This window comes from Triturus cristatus, chromosome 8 (assembly GCF_964204655.1).
Source record: "Triturus cristatus chromosome 8, aTriCri1.1, whole genome shotgun sequence".
Taxonomy (NCBI): Eukaryota; Metazoa; Chordata; class Amphibia; order Caudata; family Salamandridae; genus Triturus; species Triturus cristatus.
The window spans coordinates 1,470,845,242-1,470,865,480 of NC_140591.1; the positions used below are offsets into that span (position 1 = coordinate 1,470,845,242).

Sequence of the window (20,239 nt, forward strand, 5' to 3'; positions counted from 1 at the left end):
GAGGAGTACTGCATGTGTCCTACTAGAATAAGGGGAAATGTAGATATACATGCATGTGAATGTCTCCTGAGGTGGGAGTGGTTAAGCGACTAAGGGGCTTTGGTGCTGTGGATGATGCTGCTTGGGGAGTATCTAATGCATTTTCCTGCTGCAGTTCAGAGAATAAATATACATGGATATTTAGTTGCCATTTAGGTAGCAGTGCGAGTTGTCTATATTGCTTTAGTGGTACGGTGTGTGTGTGTGATACTGTGGTATGCCTTGCATGTTACGTTTGTGAAGAGTGAAATCTATGTAAAACATTGTGCAGTTGTGTTTTTAGCCATTTAGAGAGCTAGGGTGCAGTTGCGAACACGATAGTGGGAGGGAGTTGTACTGGATGTGTTCTGTTGATTAGGCGAAATGTATGTATTATATAACATATTTATATATTTTTTTTCCATTTTTTTTTGTAACTTAGAGACATACCAGTCACTTCACACGAGGAAAGGTCAAATGAAATGCGTCTTGTTGACACTGTCCGCTCTGAATTTAATACTGTGGCTTCAAAATGGGGGGTTCAGTTCATTCGCCTGTGTTGTACTTGTCATGCTCCAGAATTCTGTTTCAAGACGAGGGATAGGAGCCCCCTTAACAGCTCAGAAGTTAAAGGGTACAGAATATTGAAAGGGACGGTTTACATTATTAAATGGATTTACAAAGAGGAAACTGGATATGCAGCAATTTACCTGCACAAATGTTTGACCCCAGATAATGATAATACAGTTGCTAATTTTTAAACAGTTTTATTAGTAATTTTTCACGTTTAATTTCAGTGGGTTAAGAATGTGCTACTATGAGACAATCTGTACAACTGGAAGATTGACACTTTATGGGGTAGCTTTTTGGGAAATGTGCATCATGTGTATGACCGAGTTGGAAGTCTGTCTTTTACAGTTAGCTAATGGGAGGATGAGAATCACATATTAGAGTGTTTCTTTGACTTCTGTAGACCCCCACTTAATCATTACTGGCAACCGAGGACCCCCCACTGAATCAATATTTGCAACCCGGGACCCCCCACTGAGTCATTAATGGATACCGGAGACCCTAGCCTAAGCATGTATGACGATCTGAACCACAAAACACCACACAAAAAATAAAGAAACAAGCATTCATCAAACAAAAACACAAATAAAACACAAATAATGAAACATTTTGATTCACAAAATTAAAAAAAAAAAAAAAAATCAATAATTTTTAAATGTTAATAGGAAGGTTGGATTTTTTCTTAATTTAATTGAGGCCACTCATCGTCCATACTATATTCAGTTTAATGCACTTGCACTGCACCCATTAATCAATCTGACGATTAATTTTTAGCCTTCAGTTTCAAATTCCTTCACATTTACAGAACGAAATAAAATGTTCAATTTTGCTTCTTTAATTATATACACATCATTAATCTGTTAATATTTAATTTTCTAAGCAGCTACGGATCCCCTGAGAATGCTTTGCGGACCTCAAGGGGCCCCTGGACAACACATTAAGAACCCCTGTTATCTTAGACTTTAGTTAACTTAAGGTGAAGGTTATTGAAATTAGTAGAATAATAGTAGGCTTGCAGGTCGGCCAAGAGTCATTGATGAAATGGCTAGGAGGTAAGAAGATTTTTCGTTTTTCTTCCGAATTGTATGTCTCGATCTCTCAAAGACCTGGTCCCGAAAAGTCAACAAGAATCAGTGTCTCAGAGCTCATACACGAAATGTCCAAACCCAATGGAGTAAAAAAACTATTTGAAGTGGAGCCTGTGTCTTCGTGCATTGTATATTGTGGGAGGAGTCACAACAGGTTTTATGACCAACTACTATGAACAAAAAAGTTGCAAATATTTATACCCAATACCAGAAGGCAGAAGTATGTAGAGCATGGGTTTCTACAGCCACACATGCTACAAACAATTAATTTTGGATTCTTGAAACAGATGTGATAACGATGGGGATAACATCTTGTGTGCTGTGACAATCTTTTGCAAGCCATTGAACAAACTTTGTGGACAGTCTGGGTAGGCAGCATGGAAAAATTCTGGTTCCCAACACTTTGCAGAATGCACGATATGCCTGCAAAGTCTTTGCCGAGAATGCTCCATAGCTCAGAAGCTTGAATTGTGAATGTTTTTCCTCGACTTCATGTCCTGTTGAAGTGAAGTACTTACTGTTAGTGAGAGATCAGGGGTTGAGATCAGTGAGCACTCCAGTCATTAATTTTGATTAAAAGGGATCCAGGGCCAATTCCATGAGTAGCTGAGTAATAAACATGATTCAGAAGCCAATACTTTGAACTTTTCTCCCACAAAGCTCATGTCCTGCAGCAGCTGAACAATGCAGAGCACGTGCTTCCCTGTAACTGGCATGCATGTCCATAAGCTTAAGCACTGAATGTTCCTCCTACTTCCCAGTGACTCATCTACTAATGATATGTGAAGCTTGACAACAACTTTTAAATACACAAAACCCCAAACAATTGTCTTTGTCAAAGCTTTTTTTCATGTAGGAGTTCCCAATGTGGGATTTGTAGTTCTGGCACGCTCAGAACAACAAATGTTCCCATTACTAACTTAACAGTACACAATTTATAGACCTCTGAAGTATAAAGGGCTAAATAAACCCTGTCAGAATTCTAGTATTCAGAGAGCTCAATCGAACTAATTAAATGGTGGGAACGAGATATACAAATGCACTTCATATAAAGTGCGACTGCAGGTAAAATGCAGATCTCAATAGTAAACGCTTAACTCTCTGAAAACTCCCTCCAGCTTAAAGGTCTGACTGCATAGGTGGACCGGCCTGCATGCCGACATAAGTCATGCGCTGGAGCTGTTGTGCTTAAAATAAGATTTCATTTAAGCCTGTTGCTTCAAATAACATATTAACTACTTGAATCTAATACGAAGTTAATTGTGAACAAGACAGTCTAGCCAGAGTCTAACAAAAACAAACTCTAAAGAATGAAAATTAACTGAAGAATAAATCACATTATCATTGTCAACAATTACTTCGTCATCTATCGATCGACAATATTATATTGTCAATGCCTTTGCATCATCCACTCCCTAAACCCTTATGCAACCCCCTATCCCAAACCTCTGACCCCGATCCCAAAGCCTTGTCCCATCTTCAAATCCCACATCCAACAGCAACCCCCAAACACAAATCCAAAGCATAACACCCAACCCGAACCAGTAACCCCAAATTCTATCAAGAATGTGACTGATGACAGTGTCAATGTTGGAGATTAAAAATTAGGTTAATCATTTCCTTGATGATGTAAATACATGAGGCTGTTTCTTATTACTATCTGATATCATCAGCTTAGATCACATTATTCAATAAAAAAGTGAGTATGTTGACTCCTCTGGTGGACTGGCAAGATATAAACTCACTGGAGTGGCAAGACTAAAAATCAAGTCATGGAGAGTTTCCAAGTTTCCAGTTCCATGTGTGAAAAGCACATCCAGTCTGGGTATGTTGGTTGCATTTTGTTTCTTGGTGTCCTGTTTATGTCATTATAAACTCTGACCTACAAGTTCCTGAATGCAAAGAAAAACTGGACTGCATGAGCTACACATGCAAGGACTTGGAGTTATGTTCATGTCCTACCAGATGAGTTAAGTGATTTAATTCTCCATTGATATCCTTAAACAGTGTAAATAATCCTTCCCTTCCTCCGCTCAACTTATACCAAATCAAGGGGCATATTACTAATGCAACGGAGGGTTGTGCGACATGAAGGCAAATTATCTTGAACAAATAAAAAAACAAAAATCATGACACCAACACAATTAATACAAAGGGTTTTGTTCCACTTTTTTATTCAACATTTTATACATAATAAATATAAACTTTTTACAGCCAATACGAATGAGAAACATTTGCACCTATGCTCTCTACGTATTGACACTGTACACTGTGATACATGGATTAGGTGCCCTGTATAAGGAAGTCTAGTTAAAAGGAGCCATATCTTACAACTTTTTTTTTTAAATAAAATTAGCAGCTCTTAAAGAAAATATTTTTAAAATATAAACTAGTTTTCAAATAACACTTCAGATTTTTTTTTTTAAAGAAAACAGAAAAAGAAACTGGCCAAAGAATTTTACCGGGCAAATTATGGCAATACTTTAACTTTGTTTTGTGATTATTTTCAATTATGTGGAAATAAAAAAAATCTTGTTTTTTAAACTTAATAATAAGTTTGATAACACATAAAAAGACCTCTAACAGATCAACAGGACGAGAGGTGCAACAAAACCAAATATGTATAAGAACATGGAAAAGTTACTAAAAGTCTTCAAAGAAGATACCGTTGCTGATTTGAAAGACAACCAATCGAAATATTCATATGACACAGCACTCTGCTGGACAAAAAAGACCCCCTGGAAAAAACAGCTCACTCTTCAGTCTCCTACACAGCTGCAATAATTGTCATGTTTACCATCTCAGAAAAATGCAAAAATGTCTCCAGCTCGCCAGCTAAATAGTGTTAGGGGACAAACGTTATTAAATCAACGCAGAAGAACCTGTAAATTGCCCATCACTCTTGGGCATTTTGTTTTGATTGGTAGCGAGCGCTCATTAAGAACGGCCAATTTAGTTTTTAATTCTAGCATCCAAATATGTTGTCCCACTGAAGCAAGCTAGTTCGGCTGCCTTACTTGTATATATTTATGGATGCGAACTGCTCAGTGTCAAAATATTTTGAGTATATACAGAGCGTTCAACAAGAAGTCACCAAAGGCAGCCAGAATGGCCTTGCAAGCAGATAACTAGAGACCGTCTAGCCAAGCACGGCCCTAGCAATTGGAGGTGGCAAGTAGTCTTAATGGCAGGTTAGGAGAGGTCTGTACTTAAACTTTAACGGAAAAGACAGAAACCAAGAAATGAGCAATGCACATAAATATTCTAAACGCAGTCTTTACCTCTAGCTAGGTGGAATTATGACGTACTCCGATGATGCTAGGCAATAATGGAGACTACAGTGAATGGGGTACACAGGCGGAAAACACGAAACACAGAAGAAAGAAGGACAAATTCAGCCAACACAACTCAACCTCAGCTCTAGTACGCCTGGACAAAAGGCCCTATTTACCTCGCTCAGTCAGTATATACTCTAGGGCAAAATCTGCCCAACGCACAAGCACCTCCAAAGCTGATAGACTATAAGAAACAAACTGAATTAATTTGAACACAAAACAATTATTTTTTTAATTTACATACGCAGGGTTTTTCTCTCCACATTCCTCATCTTGAAAAGAAAAAAGTCTTCTTCAAAGAAGGAATTTACTGAGAAGCCCAAAAAAATGCAAAAGTGAAAATCTTAAGCGTAGTCAACACTACTCACAAAGATAGCTTTTTCAATGCCAAGGATGTGGTGGTGGAGGGCAGGTATGCTTTTCATAAAACAAGTAACTCTCCATTTGAATTTGGGAAAAAGTGAATTCCGAAAAAGAAGAAGGGGTGAAAGGAACATCTTCCACTGGCAATGCACTGCACTGGAAAGGGCGACTGTTATTCTAAAGCACACAGGTGGCAGCTTGAGAGGAGATTGGTGGTGGACCCTCACACCACAGAGACCAGAGGACTGCAGGAGAATGTTGCTTGCTTTTCCGTCGCTAGAAAGCTGCGCAGTCATGACCAGTGCGTAGTTAGTTCTGCAACACTTGGTGCTACCTGGTCTTGATTCCCTTTTTTCCTTTTCCAATGGAATCGCCGAGAGGAGCCAGCCTCCCTTTCAATGATATTTCCTTTGTTCACTTTCATTTTATAAAAGCGATCACGTCTGATTAATACCTAATCAGATAAGTAATGCTACATGAATTATTACAAGACTTTTCTTTTAACATTCCTATGGCAACAGTAATGTACTGTACTAATGCACATGATATAAGTATGCTATGACTACATTGCATGGGCGTGTCCTTTCCACCAGCGTTGGTAGAGAATTTAGCCATGCTCAGCCAATTAGAGCAGCCTGCTCAGAGGCACTCTGGCTGTTTTGGCCAGTCTTTGTGCTAAGCGAGGAGAGATGACGCGTACGGTTTCAAAAACAAAAGAAGGCACAAAATATGATGGTGAGAAACCCTCTCTTTGTTTGTCTCCCCCTTGAGTCATCCAGAGTCTCCTCATGCAAAGGTGCCAAGAGAACGCAATAGGCCAAACTCCATAGTTTGCCTCGACTGTAGTCCGACAGCGCGTGGACAGTCCAACCACTACACCAATGTGATTTCCACGTCCTCTATCTTCTCAGGCGGCCTTCGAGGGTGCTGTGTTGGGGGAGGAGGCGCAGCCCTCACCTGCAAAAGATAAAAGGGACAGAATGAGGAAAATGACTCCAAACTCAAAGTGAAAGCATTGTTTGCCCTTCAGTGGAGAACACATCAATAGGAAACGGCACTGTGTTTTTTGCAGTGACGAATGTCACTAAAATGGCGGCTCAGTGTAGAATGCGGTGGAAACCGGAAAAGTGTGCCAAGTGATGCGCACGGTAAAATCTTACAACACAGAAGTTGTCAATTGCCCTACCTGACACACCAGTGACACAAAAGAAACAAGTACCAAAAACAACATCCTCTCCCCTTTGTGGGCAAAGGAAGCAAATATCACACAATCTCTGGGTGTGACACTAGTAAATGTGGACTACAACCAATACCTACATTAAATTCCTTCTGTCCTTCGCATGTATTGAAACATTGATATTAACATTCAACTAACTTGTTATACCTCCTAAGTGACAGAAAGGCTAATTCTGGGATCCTGACTCTAAATGTTGGTGATTTAATTTTTCCTGAGTCAGGACTCTTAAACCTATTCAGAGACGAGGGTATGTGTGTGTGGGGTGGAGCATGCGTGGGAGAAGTTTTGAAGAAGTAGTGATGGGCGTCATTGTACTCGGTGTAGTTGTGAAAATAGGGCAATGTGCTTTTTAGTTTAGCTCCAAAACAAAGGCAACAGCAAATTGATTCTACTTGGGCCTTGCATGGCAAATCTCATGAACGTTCCTTCATGTGTGGAATCTGTAGGAGTGACCCACGGCAGGACAGAAAGTAAATGCTACATAGAGAATATCCCAACACAAACACTGGAAGGTGATTCCACGGATCAAAGCAGGCAGCTCCTGAAAAGAAGCCCTTTCATTCCAAAGAGAAGTTGCAGGAGTCACCTCAATTGTCCCACCCTGACCAAGGTTGAACCTTAATGTAAGGTGAGCTAGGTCACCACCTAGGTCAAAAGCGAGAGTAAAGATATATTTTGGCAGCATGCAAACAGTAGCCGTTCCGAGTCAAAATTACGTGGAGGAAAAGAACAAGTTACTTACCTTCGGTAACGATGTATCTGTAAGAAATGAATATGCTACTTACCAGTATGCATCTGTTCTTGGCATGTAGGGCTGCTGACATTCATATCTGTGCATAGATCGCCGCCTAGTGTTGGGTCCGGATGTTTGCACGTTGTTGTCCTGGAAGAGTCTTCGAAGTATCCTTGGATAGGTGACTCCTCCCCTGGACTACAGTGCGCATGGGCATCCTCTCCATCCTCAGATTGTTTTTCGCCATTGTGGCAGTGATGGAGTAGATACAGAAAGTGATGACCATGCTTACAGTAATTCTGAGAGCTGCAGCTGCTACAGGCGCCGGGGAGGAGGGAGGGCGATATGAATGTCAGCAGCCCTACATGCCAAGAACAGATGCATACTGGTAAGTAGCATATTCAGTTCGAGGCATGTGGGCTGCTGAATTCATATCTGTGCATAGAATGTATAGCAGTGCCCTCTATTAGCGGTGGCTACCAGTGCCAGCTGCAGCGGTCTGAAAAAGGGTTTTGAGAACAGCCTGTCCTACAGCTGCCTGCTGTTTTGATTGCACATCTACGCAATAGTGTTTGGTAAATGTGTGTGTAGTGGACCAGGTGGCTGCTCTACATATATCATGCAGGGGAATATTTCCTAGAAAAGCCATGGAGGCCCCTAACTTACGTGTTGAGTGGGCTCGTGGGGGAATAGTTAATGTGCGTTTTGCCTTTTGATAACAAATTTGAATACACTTAACTATCCATCTGGCTATCCCTGCTTTGGAGATGGCGTTACCTTTGTGGTGTGGGGCAAAGGCAACGAACAGTTGTTTTGTCTTCCTAAAGGGTTTAGTCCTGTCGATGTAGTACATGAGGGCCCTCCTTACATCTAGTGTATGGAGTGCTCTTTCCGCGACAGATTGTGGGTTTTGGAAGAAAACGGGCAGTTCAATAGTTTGATTCATGTGGAACTGCGATATTACCTTGGGCATGAATTTGGGGTTGGTACGTAGTACAACCTGTTGGCGTGGACCTGTATAAATGGCTCTTGAACTGTTAGTGCCTGGAGTTCACTAACTCTTCTTAAAGAAGTGATCGCTACCAGGAAAGCTACTTTCCAGGTGAGGAATTGAATGTCGCATGAGTGGAGAGGTTCAAAGGGTGGACCCATCAGGCGTGTGAGGACCAGGTTGAGGTTCCACATTGGAGCCGGTGGGTGGCTTGGTGGAATAACTCGTTTGAGTCCTTCCAAGAATGCTTTGATGGCAGGCACTCTGAATAGTGAGAGGTGCTGCCTGGTTTGCAGATAGGCTGATATTGCGGTCAAATGGACGTATAGAGGTGTACGCCAGATTGCATCGGTATAGGTGTAAGAGGTAACAAATGATGTTTTGGATGGATGCGTCCAGCGGGTTAATGTCATTATTACTGCAATAAATGACGAACCTTTTCCATTTGGCTGCATAGCAAGTTCTTGTAGTGGGTCTCCTGGCTTCCTTGATGATGTCCATACAGTCCGGTGGCAGGTTGAGGTAGCCAAACTCTAGGACTTCAGGAGCCAGATTGCCAGGTTCAGCTGTTGCGGATCTGGGTGCTGAATCTCTCCATGGTTCTGCGTCAAATGCGCGGGTTTGATCCGCAGCCTTTGATGCGGCACCACGGAAAGTTCGAGGAAGGTGGTGTACCATGGCTGGCGTGCCCACGTAGGAGCAACTAGGACGAGTGTTAGGGAGTGTTGTCTGAGTTTGCGAGCCACCAGCGGTATCAACGGCGCTGGGGGAAAAGCGTACGCAAAACTGCCGGACCAGATCATCCATATCGCATTGCCCTGCGACTGCGGATGTGGGAACCTGGCGGCAAAGCTTTGGCATTTTGCGTTTTCGCTTGTGGCGAAGAGGTCTATCTCTGGATGACCCCACTGCTGGAAGTACGGTTGGAGTACTGAAGGGTGTAGCTCCCACTCGTGCATCTGGCGGCTGTGTCTGCTGAGCAGATCCGCCATCTGGTTGTCCTTGCCCGGGAGGTGCTCTGCCATGAGGAACATGTTCCTCTGAATGGCCCACTTCCACATGCTCTGAGCCAGATGAGACAACTGTGGAGAGTGTGTTCCTCCCTGCTTCTGTATGTAGTACATGGCAGTCATGTTGTCCGTCCGGATCAACACGACTTTGTTGCACAGATGTACTTTGAATGCCTTCATGGCCAGGAAGATTGCCATCAGTTCCAGAAGGTTGATGTGCATCTTCTTTTGTTGTGTCGTCCATAGTCCCTGCACTGTGTAGTGGAGTACATGAGCTCCCCATCCCTGGAGAGACGCGTCCGCTGTCAGTACTATTTGTGGAACAGGCTCTTGGAACGGTCGGCCCTTGCAAAGGTTTTGTGGATTCCACCAATGCAGAGAGTTGTATGCCCGACCGCTCACCAACACTAGGTCTTTCAACTGTCCTTGAGCCTGATTCCACTGACGTGCTAAGCACTCCTGAAGCGGGCGCATATGTAATCTCGCGTGTGGGACTATGAAAATGCAGGAGGCCATCATGCCTATCAACTGCATGAACACTCGCGCTGGAAGTGAGTGTTGGGGTTTGAACCTGGAGATCAGCATTTGCATGCTGTTGATCCTCACTAAATTTGGCTGAGCTGTGGCCGCCAGAGTGTCTATAGTCGCACCTAGGTACTGTTGTACGTGTGCGGGCTGGAGATGGGATTTCGGGTAATTTAGTGAGAATCCCAGACTGTGAAGGAGGTGAATGGTGCGGGACATGTGGTTGGCACATTGCTGGGCTGATTGTGCTTGAACGAGCCAGTCGTCCAGGTAGGGGTAGACGTGTACGTGCTGCCTCCGTAGATGTGCCGCCACAGTAGCTAGGCACTTCGTGAAAACCCTGGGTGCTGTTGTCACGCCGAAGGGAAGGACTTTGAATTGGTAGTGCTGCCCCTGAACAGTGAACCCGAGGTATTTTTTGTGTGAGGGGTGAATGGGTATGTGGAAATACGCATCCTTGAGGTCCAGCGTGGCTAGGAAGTCTCCCTGCTTGAGAAGCGGAAGGACTTGCTGGAGAGTGAGCATGTGAAAGTGCTCGGAAAGAATGTACTGGTTCAGGGGTCTTGGGTCTAATATAGGTCTGAGTGACCCGTCCTTTTTCGGTATTAAAAAGTAGAGGGAGTACACTCCCGTACCCTGCTCGTGGACGGGTACGACCTCTATAGCGCCTTTTAGAAGCATACTTTGCACCTCCTGCTGTAAGAGCGTTAAGTGCTCTGAGGACATAGGACGGTTTCTTGGAGGTATTGTGGGTGGAGTGGAGGTTAGCTCTAGACAGTAACCGTATTTGACAATATCTTTGACCCACCTGTCCGTGGTGATGGAGTTTCACGTGGACAGGAACCTTTGTAGCCTTCCCCCGACAGGTGTTATGTGGTCGGGAGGAAGGGAGAGGGCGTCACTGCTTGTTCTTGGGGGAGGACCTGGTGTTGCCGTAGCTGCGTCCTCTTCCCTTTGTACTGGAGCCACGATATCCACCCCGGGTGTTTTTATCGTAGGTGGTTTGTGTATTGCCCTTGTTGTATGTCTGCTGTGACCCCTGTCCTCTACCTGCTCCTCTATTTCCGGGGCGACGAAAGGAGCTGCTCCGAAAGGACTGAGTCTGGAGAGCCCCCATGGACTTTGCGGTGTCCGTGTCCTTTTTTATTTTCTCAAGGGTGGTGTCAACCTCCGGTCCGAATAAATAGTCGGGGTTGACAGGCTGGTTGAGTATATTATTTTGCACCTCAGGTTTGAATCCGGAGATTCGCAACCAGGCATGTCGTCGCAGCATGACGCTTGTGTTTATGGCCCTGGCAGCCGTGTCTGCGGCATCTAGTGCACACTTGATGGCAGCATTTGTGAGTAGCTGTCCCTCTCTGATAAGAATTTCTGCACCTTCTTTGAACTGGTCAGGGAGATGTTGGAGTAGTTGCTCCAATGTGTCATAGTGCGCTCTATCGTAGCGAGCGAGGAGCGCTTGAGTGTTGGCTATGCGCCATATGTTGGCAGCCTGTGCGGCAACTCGCTTGTCAGAGGTCTCTAACACCTTGGACTCTTTGTCCGGGGGAGGAGCGTCACCTGTCGTTTGCGAGTGTGCCCTCTTGCGAGCATTCGCTACGACAATGGAGTCTAGTGGTAATTGGCCTCTGATGTAAGTAGGGTCCCCAGGCGCCGATCTGTATTTCTTATCGATCCTGGAGTTTATCACCCGTGCCCTGGTGGGTTCTTTGAAGATGTCTTTGGCTGGTTTGAGGACCCCTTTCAACATGGGCAGAGTTTTAACATGCCTTTCTGAGGATGCGAAGGTGTCCATAAGAAAGTCGTCCTCGACGGTGTCAGAGTGAAGCTGCACTCCATGATTATTCGCAGCACGTTCAATAAGAGCGTTGAACGCTGCAGTGTCCTCTGTGGGAGATGTTTTCGCCCCATAGAGTTGTGGGTCCTGTGCATCTAGAGGTGCACCTGGGTCTACAGGGTCGCCCCAAGTTTGATCAGGGTCCTGTTGGTCATCAGGGTCTATGTCTCCGTGGTAGGGGACTTGGTCACCCATGTAGTCCTCCAACGCATCCGTGTCGGAGTGTGTGGGAGAGAATGATTGTGGATCCTGGTAGGGCGAGTGGAAAGATTCGCAAAGGACAGGTTCTGAGTCCACAGGCAGCTTCCTTTTTAGTGGGATCCGGAAAGGGTCCAAAGGTGGCTCCGAAGTTATCCTCCGTTCGTGGATAACCATCCTGCCGGTGTTGGCGTCGATGAGATGTGACGGAGACGTCTCAGCAGGTGTAATCGTGGTGTGGGTGACCCGTGTCCTGAGTTGGAACATTTTCGGGATCGTGGATGGAGGCAGGCCAAAAGTAATGTTGGCTGGCGCCGAAGAGGCTGCTGGAGCTTTTATTGTGGCGGAGCCCGACGTGTCCTGGTGGACCGTTTTGGTTTTGCTGCTTTGTGCCGCAACAGGTCGCACCTGGAGCGCCTTTGAGGCTTTAGCGCCGACCAGGTCTGTAGAGGCGGCCGTGGACTTTTTCGGCGCCGGTGGGTCATCGAGTCGAGGGGCGGGAATGGCCGTCGACGTCTTCGATGCATGAGGCTTTGGTGTTGCCGTGGAAGCGATGTGAGACGCAGCAGGCAGTGTGACCTTTGGTGTCGGAGTCGATGGCGTCGGAGCCGGGAGCCGAGCAAGTTTGGTGTCACCGAAGGCCTTTTTCCGTATGCCGACTCCGACGTCGGCCGCTTCAAGTTCGGCACAGAAGTCTCGCTTGGTGCGCTCGGTGCCGACGCGTTTCGCTGGCGTCGAAGGTGTGGAAGGCCTCGATTCGACCAGCGCCACTTTTGGTTTCGGTTTCAATTGAACCAGTGCAGCTTTCGGTTTCGGTTTGGAAGAAGGGAAACCAGCCGGTTTAGGTAATAATGGCTGCCGCTGAATGTCCGAGGCCGGGCCCGAAGAACTGCGGGATAGGTCTCGGGTAAGGCCCGAAGGCGATCCCTCGACCGGAGCCATAGACTGTGGCACTGGGCTCTCTTCAGCCTGAACGGGTAGGCCTTGCTCGTCATTGGAGCTACTCTCTTCGGCCCCTAAGGCCTCATCGTAGTCTCCTACCTCGGTGTCGTCTTCATCTCTGCGAAAGAGTGATTCGGCGACGTCGTCCGATCCGGAGTTATGTTCTGAAACGGGACTGGAGGGTAGGATCTCCAATTCTTCGACATCTTCGGTCTCGGCGTTGAAGATGTCTGCCGGGGCCGGTGCCGCGTGCTGCGCTTCGAGTCTCGCCGCTCGTCGATTCCGTAGAGTCTTCTTGGAACGGAACCGGGCACAGGCCATGCATGTAGATTCGTCGTGATCCGGCGAAAGGCATTTGTTGCACACCGGATGGACGTCGATGTGGGGATATTTCGCATTGCATACCGGACACCTCTTGAATGGTGTCCTCGATTCCATCGTCGATGTCGTCGATGGGCAGGTAAGATGCGAAAAGTCGGTTCTGAAAGTTAGTAAACTAACAAAGGTAGTATCGAAACCGATCGAGAAAACAGTACCGACGCGAACTAAAGGCCTTTTGGCCTCGACAAAGTTTTTCCTAACTTGAGTTAAGATAGCACATCCGAACCCAATGGCGGAAAAAAACAATCTGAGGATGGAGAGGATGCCCATGCGCACTGTAGTCCAGGGGAGGAGTCACCTATCCAAGGATACTTCGAAGACTCTTCCAGGACAACAACGTGCAAACATCCGGACCCAACACTAGGCGGCGATCTATGCACAGATATGAATTCAGCAGCCCACATGCCTCGAACCATTAGTTAGTTAGATTCCTCACCTTAGAATATCCCCAGGCGTCAGACTGGATCCGGAAGATTTTTCGTCAGCAATACCCCTTGCGCGTCGCTAGGCGTCGTCTGCGGCTCCGCGTCCGTCGTCGGCGTCGTGCGCCGGAATGACGTCGTCGGAGTACTTAGACGCCGCCCTCGCGCGCTGACATCAGTTCTTGTACATAGCTTTCCGCGCCAGGAACGCAGAGCCATGCAAGAGACCGACACTGGTGCCAAAAAATCTAGGGCCCTGAAAGGGATAGCCTTAACCCTAGATGTCAGTTCGCAGAACGGGGAGGATGGGTGGGTCGGTGAGGAATCTAACTAACTAATGTTTCTTACAGATACATAGTTACCGAAGGTAAGTAACTTGTTCATCTGAAAGAAACACGTTAGTTAGATTCCTCACCTTAGAATAGATACCCAAGCAATACCAACCCCGGTGGTGGGTCTGCGAACCAAGATCACACCAGAAAGTCCTGGAGGACAGAACGGCCAAAGAAGCCATTTCTCCGGACTTGGCTGTCTAGGCAATAATGCCTGGCAAACGTGTGCAGCGAAGCCCACGTCGCCGCCTGACAGATGTCCTGCAAAGGGACTCCCCGTCCCAAAGCAGTAGTAGCCGCCGTGGCCCGAGTAGAATGGGCTCGCAGCCCAACAGGAGGGTCCTTTTTTGCCAAGGAATAACAGATTTTTATACACAAAACGACCCACCGGGAGATGGTCCGTTTGTGCACAGCTTTTCCCTTCTTTGCACCCACGTAGCCAACGAAAAGCTGGTCATCCACTCGGAACTGTTTTGTGCGGTCCAAATAAAAGGAGAGCGCACGTTTTGGGTCCAGACGGTGGAGCCGCTCTTCCTCTTTGGAAGGATGCGGAGGCGGAAAGAAGGTGGGGAAGGTGACAGATTGCCCAAGATGAAAGGGAGTCACCACCTTCGGTAGAAAGGAAGGACGAGGCCGAAGGACAACCTTGTCCGGATGAACAGATAGAAAAGGAGGCTGGGACAATAGAGCCTGGAGCTCACTCACCCGTCTAGCCGAGGTGATGGCTACCAGGAAAGCAGTCTTAAGAGTTAGAAGACGAAGAGGACAATTGTGAAGAGGCTCAAAGGGAGCGCACATCAGAAATGTTAAGACAAGATTCAAGTCCCACTGAGGCATTACGAAAGGGACAGGAGGGAACGTGTGAGTAATGCCTTTAAGAAAGCGTGACACTACAGGGGACTTGAAAAGAGAGGGCTGATCAGGAAGCCGTAAGAAGGCACAGAGGGCAGCAAGATAACCTTTCAAGGTGCCCAGAGCAGAGCCCTGCCGGGCCAAAGAAAGAAGAAAGAGGAGAACCTCAGAAAGAGGGGCGGAAAGGGGATCCATAGCCTTTGCTGTGCACCATGCCACAAATTTGTTCCACCGGCAGGCGTATACCGTCTTTGTGGAGGGACGCCTGGCTGCCTGAATGACATCACAGACTTCAGGAGGCAAGTCAAAAGGCATCAACTGCCGCCGCTCAATCTCCATGGAGGTGGAGGCTGGACAGGTTCGGGTGGAGGACCGTCCCCTGCTGCTGCGACAGAAGATCCTCCCGAAGGGGCAGACGTATCGGAGGATCGGTCAACATACTGAGTAGCTCGGGATACCAGTACCTTCGTGCCCAATCCGGAGCCACCAAGATGACTTGGGCCCGGTCGCGCCTGATCTTCTTCAGCACTCTGGGCAGAAGTGGTATAGGCGGAAAGGCGTAGAACAGACCGCAACTCCACTCGCGACGAAAAGTGTCGCCGAGCGAGTGCCGCCTTGGAAATTCCAACGTGCAGAACTGCTGACATTGCGCGTTCTCGTCGGTGGTGAATAGATCTAACCAAGGCTCTCCCCACTGCTGAAAGAGACCTTGCGCCACCTCGGAGTTCAGACGCCATTCGTGATCCATCATGCACCGGCGGCTGAGTTTGTCTGCTCTGGCGTTCAGAGAGCCCGCCAGATGTTGAACCACCAGGGTGATGCCCTGGTGTTCCAGCCATGTCCAGAGGCGCAGAGCCTCCTGACATAGGGTCCACGACCCCACCCCGCCCTGTTTGTTGCAATACCACATGGCGGTGGTGTTGTCCGTGAACACCTGCACGACACTTCTCCGGACAGAGGGAAGGAAGGCTTTCAGTGCAAGTCGGATCGCTCTCAGCTCCAACAAGTTGATGTGGAGGCGAGACTCCGCCGGAGACCAGAGGCCTCTGATCTCTGCCTCTCCCATATGGCCACCCCATCCCAGGAGGGACGCATCCGTCACTACGACATGCTCCGGTAGGGGTAGGGAGAGGCTCTTGCCCGTGACCCAATCGCGGTCCGTGAGCCACCACTGCAACTGCTGTGCAGTGCCCTCCGAGATCAAGACATGGTCGGACAGGTTGCCGTGATGCTGGGCCCACTGAAACTTCAGGTCCCACTGCAGAGCCCGCATGCGCTGCCTGGCGTAATGCACTAGTAGGATGCAGGAGGCCATCAGCCCCAGAAGCCGCAACACTAGCCTGACCGAAACCCAGGATAGAGGCCGAAAGATGGGAATCAGGGCCTGTATATCCCGGACCCGCTGTTCTGGTGGATGAACCCGGAACTGCGCCGAATCGAGAACCGCTCCGATGAAGAGGTGCTTCTGAGAGGGGCTCAGGTGTGACTTCGGAACTTTGATGGAAAACCCTAGCAAATGCAGGAGATCCGCCGTAGTCTGGAGGTGGGAGACGACTGTCTGGGGCGAGCCCGCCTTCAACAACCAGTCGTCGAGATAGGGGAAGACTGGAACCCCTGATCTGCGCAGATGAGCTGCGACCACCGCCATCACTTTCGTGAACACCCGAGGGGCACTGGTAAGGCCGAAGGGGAGCACGGTGAACTGAAAGTGCTCCTGACCCACCGTGAACCGCAGGTAACGCCGGTGGGCCGGCAGGACGGGGATATGGAAATATGCGTCCTGCAAGTCCAACGCTACCATCCAGTCTCCAGGGTCTAGGGCAGCTAGAACCTGAGCCAAAGTCAACATTTTGAACAGTTCCTTCCAGAGGAACGCATTGACGTTCCTGAGGTCCAAGATAGGACGTAGCCTAGGCCTCCTTTGCCCTTCTTGGGAACCAGAAAGTAGTGGAAATAACAACCACGACCTACTTCTGGGCTCGGAACGCGCTCAACGGCCTCCTTGGCCAAGAGGGCCGAAACTTCCTGTTGTAGAAGATTCAAATGATCCCCCGAGATACGGTGGTGCTGCGGTGGCATGGCTGGAGGGGTCGTCTCGGAGGGGAGGGAGTAGCCCCTTCGGACGATTTGCAGCACCCACCTGTCCGAAGTAATGGTACGCCAGTGGAGCAGGTGATGGCGAACCCGGCCTCCCACTGGCGTGGAATGGGCCTGAAAGCTCGGACTAGGAAGGCTTTGAGGCGGATGCTGCCGGGGTGGATGTGGACTGACCGCGTCGTCCTCCAGTACCGCCTCGGCGGAAACCACGTCCGCGACCGTGTGCAGGCTGGTTCTGCGGCCGGTGGCTAGGTGGACGTGAGGAGGTGCCCCTTCCTTGGCCACAAAAGGAGCGAAAAGCGGAAGTTTGTGGCCGCGGGCCGAGAGGCCCAAGGACGTGGCCGTAGCCCGGGAGTCCTTGAAGCGAGCCAGCGCACTGTCCGCTTTCTCACCAAAAAGGCGAGCGCCATCAAAAGGCATGTCCATGAGTGTGCTCTGGACATCCCCTGAAAAGGACGTGGATCGCAGCCAGGCGTGACGTCGAAGCGCCACCGTGGTAGAAATCACCCTACCCAGCGAGTCCGTAGTGTCGAGTCCACATCGGATTGCATGGCGCGCTGCATCTCTCCCATCGGCCAGAGCCGAGGAAAGCCGCGCCGGGGCCTCCTCCGGGCACAGTGACAGCACGTCCTCCACCGTATCCCACAGAGAGTGGGAATAACGGTCCAAGAGACATGCGGTGTTCAAAGACCGCAGGCCCAAACTGAGCGAGGAGAACCGCTTTTTACCGAACTGTTCCAGTCTCTTGGAATCCTGGTCCGGAGGAGCGGACGGGAAGGAGGATTGGGAGGTAGAGGCCTGGAAAACCAGACTCTCGGGGGTGGGGTGTTGGGACAGAAAACTGGGGTCGCCCGGAGCAGGGCGGTGGCGCCTGGCGACGTTCCTATCCACAGGAGGGACTGTGGAGGGCTTGGACCAGGTGCCCTGCAGAACGTCAGTGAGGGCCTCATTGAACTGCAGCAGAGGCTCAGTGGAGCATGCGGCAGACTGAAGCACCTCAGTGAGGATGTTAGTCCTCACAGCCACGGCAGGCAGCTCAAGCCCAAGGGATGCGGCCGCCTTGCGCAGCACCACAGAAAAAGCTGCACCCTCCTCCGAAGCCACAGTCGGAGGAGAGATGAATCCAGTGTCCGGTGAGGTATCCAATCCACTGGCCTCCCCAGTTCATCTGCCCAGTCCTGAGAAAGTTGCCCCTGAAGGGCCATAGGGTCCTCAGACCCCTCCCATTCGCCCCCGTCATCTGATTCCTGGTAAACAGGAGGAATGATCGGAGCCGGTCGATAGACAATATGTGTCTCTAGCGGCGTCGGGCGGCGCCGCATCGGCGTCGGGACCGGAGTCGGCGTCAGGGGTGGTACCGGTGTCGGCGCCGGCGGAGGAGGCGTAACGAGGTCGACCGGCGTCGGTGGGGGCCCAGGCTCGGGCCCCTCGGGGACCTGCGGCGTCAGGGCCGGAGCCTCCAACGGCGCCGGGGCCGGAGCCGCCGGCACGCGAGGTCGCCCAGTCGAGTCCGCGGGGCCCGAAGGCGCGCCAGCGGGCGTCGACGGCGGGGCCAGGCTCCTCATGGCCGAGAGAAAGGCACTGACCTCCGCCGGCGTCGCGTCAGTCCCAGGGACCGGCGGGTATGGGGACTTGCGCGGTGCCTGCGGCTCCCGCGGAGCTGCGGGGGTGGAACCACCCGGACCCTCGGCCGAGTCGCGCGACCGGCGAGGGGAGTCCTAAGAGCGGTGTCGCCTCTTGGACTTCTTGGAGTGCTTCGACTTACCCGAAGACTTCGAGCCAGACGAGCGACGATGTCGAGTGCAGCTCCGTGACCGATCCTTGGACCTCCTCCTGGACTGGGATCGAGAGGGCCGCGGAGCCGAGTGGCGAAGCTCGAGAAGCTTGCGGGACCGCTCCCGCCTAGCTTTCGAGGTCAGGGCCATACAACCGGAGCACGACTCCGCGTCGTGGTCGAGGCCCAAGCAGTACAGGCACCGGCGGTGATGATCGGTCACCGACATCAGTCGGTGACAGTCGTCGCAGGCCTTGAAACCAGGTATCCTACCGGCATCAGAGTCGAGAAGTGACCAAAAAGAGTCGAAAAAGTTAGTCAAAAATTGACTAAAGGGGTAGCTCTCCCGGATCGGCGCGAGGGCGGCGTCTAAGTACTTCGACGACGTCATTCCGGTGCACGACGCCGACAACGGACGCGGAGCCGCAGACGACGCCTAGCGACGCGCAAGGGGTATTGCTGACGAAAAATCTTCCGGATCCAGTCTGACGCCTAGGGATATTCTAAGGTGAGGAATCTAACTAACGTGTTTCTTTCAGATATAACCTGCAGTTCTTCTCTGGGGCTAGTCAGAGTTCTGCCGAATGAAGTACAACAGGCAGGATTTTCAACATGCAAATCCCTCCAAAATCATAAATCAGTATGAAATCTGCGCATAACTCATAATCTGATCTTTTTGCGCTGAGTCCTGATTTACCAGCTATTTGAAATGAGGGTCTTAGTGTGTCGTTTGTATATGCGCATGTCAGAACTGATAACATGCTTTGAAGTCCGCTCTTCCACGTGAGCCTTGTAGTTTGTTTTATGAACCCCATGATTGTCCCCACTGAGTAAGTGGTGTCTCTGAACAAGGAATGCAAGATTTGGGCTGTACAGACCAGGTATTTCACAGAACTGAGAAGAGGGGGGGCGGTATTTTAGAGCAAGGGCATCATTTTAAGCTCTAGGCACTAGGCTACCAACAAACTGCATTCCTTTGAGGACTTATACAAGGGGGTCTGAGCTCTTATAAATGGTATATGCAACCAGTAACAAACGGGACGCTCTTTTGCTTATGCCAGGCCCGCTAGAGGTAGGAAGGAACTAACCACAATTTTATTCGATGCAGTTTTATGGGACTGCACCCCTAGGCTAGTTTTGGCACAAGGTGTAAATTGAAGAGTGTATTATGCGATAACTCTGTGCGTGTTCTGCGTATGTTTGGTCTGACCAATTTGTCAACTAATACAAAACTCTAAATCATTATTATTGGTTTTATAAAATAGCATGCATGTTTATTACTGGTATTGTTCAGAGTGAGTTCCTGATTCAGGAAAAAGGGTTTAGTTTTCAACATGGCTCGCTGAGGCTTGAGGAACTGTTTGTCTGTTATGGGTGTTCATGCGCAGAGGGCCTTGGACTCACACAGTAAAAAAAAACTCCTATATACATACATACATATACACAACTACATAGACGGGTTTGCATAAATGCACTGTAGAAGGAAGGCAACGCAATCTTAACAGCACCACATATGTAACAACACAAGCATGTT

General features: G+C 49.1%; 1 protein-coding gene across 4 annotated transcripts in view; it reads right to left on the minus strand.

Moving 5' to 3' along the window:
- Window positions 1–3,833: 3,833 nt before the first annotated feature.
- Window positions 3,834–20,239, minus strand: part of FCHSD2 (FCH and double SH3 domains 2) — a 490,271-nt gene continuing 473,865 nt past the window's right edge. For all 4 annotated transcript variants that reach the window (XM_085623302.1, XM_085623300.1, XM_085623301.1 and 1 more), the window contains one exon: window positions 3,834–6,331. In XM_085623302.1, the coding sequence (XP_085479428.1) occupies window positions 6,248–6,331 (84 nt within the window). In that variant the 3' untranslated portion in view covers window positions 3,834–6,247. The remainder of the gene's footprint in view (window positions 6,332–20,239) is intronic.